General features: G+C 31.1%; 1 protein-coding gene across 1 annotated transcript; it reads left to right on the top strand.

Annotated features, from left to right (window-relative positions):
• The first annotated feature begins 842 nt into the window (after positions 1-842).
• Positions 843-2,133, top strand: LOC107844164. Its single transcript, XM_016688649.2, has one exon. It carries the CDS (start codon positions 995-997, stop codon positions 1,997-1,999), a length of 1,005 nt encoding a protein of 334 aa, XP_016544135.1. The 5' UTR covers positions 843-994; the 3' UTR covers positions 2,000-2,133.
• The last annotated feature ends 532 nt before the right edge of the window (positions 2,134-2,665 follow it).

Raw genomic sequence — 2,665 nt, 5'->3', positions numbered from 1 at the left:
GAGAGGAGTTATTTTGAGATTATTTGAGATAACTTATTTTATTTTGTATATGAGATAAGTTATTTCATCATTAAAGAGAAAATAATGGGATAAATTATTTTGGATTGGATTAATCCCTCCAACTAAATAAGGAATTAAGTGATCTTTTATTTTATCCTAAAATAATTTATTCCTTAAATTTTTTATACCTCAAACCAAATGACAAGATCTCCCTCAATTTTGATTTACCTTGTTGGCTTGTTCAATAATCAATTACTTCTTTCTTTCATAATTTTAAATTTTATTTTTTCATAACATTTTTAATATCATAAAATTAATCAATACTGATAAGTTTACACATTTTTAATGTTAGATCATAAAATTAAAAACTCTTCTATTATTTTTTTTACAAAAAAATTATAAAATTAAAACAAGAAAGTACTACTCCCTCCGTTTCAGAATAAGTGAATTGTTGGGGTATTTATTGGTGTTTCAAAATAAGTGAATCATTAATTTTTTTTTTCAAATTTACCTTTGACAACCAATTAACTTTTGAAAAGGTATTACAAGGTCAACTTTTTCTTTTTGGGGTAAAAATGAAAAGTTGTGTTAAATTTATGTCTTTAGTGCTTTTTCCTTAATTTTTGTGTCAAAATTCAACAATTCATTTGTTATAAAACGAAGGGAGTATCATACTATTTATATACACAATTTAAATTATTAGAGTCAAATAATTTAATTTTGATCGTAAATTTAGATATAAGGTTTTTTAAATAAAAAATTATATATTTGCTAACTACATAAAAATAATATAAAATTATAATATTAATAATTAAAAATATTATATAAATTAAAAAAATATCAGAGAGTACCAAGGTATCTTTATTTTTGGCCTCTTAGGTCAGATAAGCTTAATTTCTTGCACCTACCATCAGCAAACCCCTTATTCCTTTTCCTCCTCTTCTTCTTTGTTCTGAAGTAATCAAGAAACATCCATTTTTCAACCAAAAACGCCATGGATCTTTCACCAGAACAGCTCCAAAACTTAAGCTTACCATCAATTATCAAAGAATCAATTTCCATACCAAAAAGATCTGCACAAACTTTCTACAGAATCACTCTTAGCTTAATCTTGCCACTCTCTTTTGCAATCTTGGCTCATTCTTTCATCACCCATCCAATTATCAAACAACTTCATGAAAACCCAAGTGCTTCTCATGCTTCTCAATGGACTAAACTCCTTTTCTACCAGTTTTGTTACTTGGTTTTCCTCTTGGCCTTTTCTCTTCTATCAACTGCTGCTGTTGTTTTCACTGTGGCATCTCTTTACACTTCAAAACAAGTATCTTTTTCATCAATCATCACTGCTATGCCTAGTATCTTGAGGAGGTTGTTTGTGACTTTCATTTGGGTTTTTGTGTCTATGTTTGTTTATAATGCTGTCTTGTCTTTTTTTGTTGTACTTATGTTGATTGTCTTTGAGAGCAAGAACAGTGTTGCTCTGTTCTTGGTCTCTGTTTTTGTCCTGTCTGTTTTCTTCCTTGTTGTTCATGTGTACTTAAGTGCTTTATGGCATCTTGCTAGTGTGATTACTGTTCTTGAGCCAATTCAAGGGCTGAAAGCTTTGAAGAAAAGTTATGAGTTGTTGAAGGGGAAGTTGAGGATTGCTGCTGTGTTGGTTTTAGGGTACTTGGTGATTTTTGGTGTGGTTAGTAGTGCTTTTGGTTCAATTGTGGTAGATGGGGGTGCTACTACCAAGGGCCATGAAGGGTATGGTGTTTTTGCTAGGATTGTTATTGGAGGGGTGTTGATTGGTGTGCTTGTGGTTGTGATTTTGGTGGGGCTATTGGTGCAAAGCTTGTTTTACTATGTGTGCAAGAGTTACCATAATGAGAGGATTGATAAGAGTGCTTTGTATAATCACCTTGGTGGTTATTTGGGTGAGTATTATGAACCTCTTAAAGGGAACATGCAAATTGATGATAGCTTGGAAGTGGAAATGAAAGGCGGAGATGTTTGAGCCTTGAGCTTTTGATGATGGTGTTGAGATACAGTACAATTAATAAATCTCAACCCTTCATTTTTGTTTTTATCTTTAATTTTAAATCATATGTGTTTGAAATGAAATTCGATGCAAATGATGATTAATTACTATCGGTCGGTGTGTGTGACTTAAATTGCGGAGAGATTTTGTATCTTCTTTCCTTTCAAGGCGATAGCTATCCTGCCAGATTTACATTAGGTATGTTACTATTGTCCTTTCATCTTGAGTTTGTTCATTAATTATGTTATGCATAACTACAAAGTCTACAACACTTTTCTACTTTAATGAAATATTTGTGTGTGAAAAACTAACTAGGAGGTTGCAACATAAGATTTTTTCTTCCCTCACTTTTCTACTTTAATTAAAATATTTGTGTGTTAAAAACTAACTAGGAGGTTGCAACATAAGATTCTTTCTTCCCTTAATCTTGATTTGCATTGAATGTTTATTTTGCTGAACATGAATCAAAATTAGAATGCTAATATAAAATATTATTGCTGCTTCGTGTCGGCAATTACTCTTTGACAGAAAAAAAAAAAAAGGGGCATAATGAAATGTCTAAAGTATTTTGTTACACAAAGTGGCAATGTAAATATGTAACACGTCTGCAAAGCCCATAAATGCATGGTCCTACCAAATGTC

The sequence above is a fragment of the Capsicum annuum genome, chromosome 1 (genome assembly GCF_002878395.1).
Source record: "Capsicum annuum cultivar UCD-10X-F1 chromosome 1, UCD10Xv1.1, whole genome shotgun sequence".
Taxonomy (NCBI): domain Eukaryota; kingdom Viridiplantae; phylum Streptophyta; class Magnoliopsida; order Solanales; family Solanaceae; genus Capsicum; species Capsicum annuum.
Note: the sequence above shows the minus strand (reverse complement) of the source record. Positions and strands in the feature narration are given on the sequence as shown.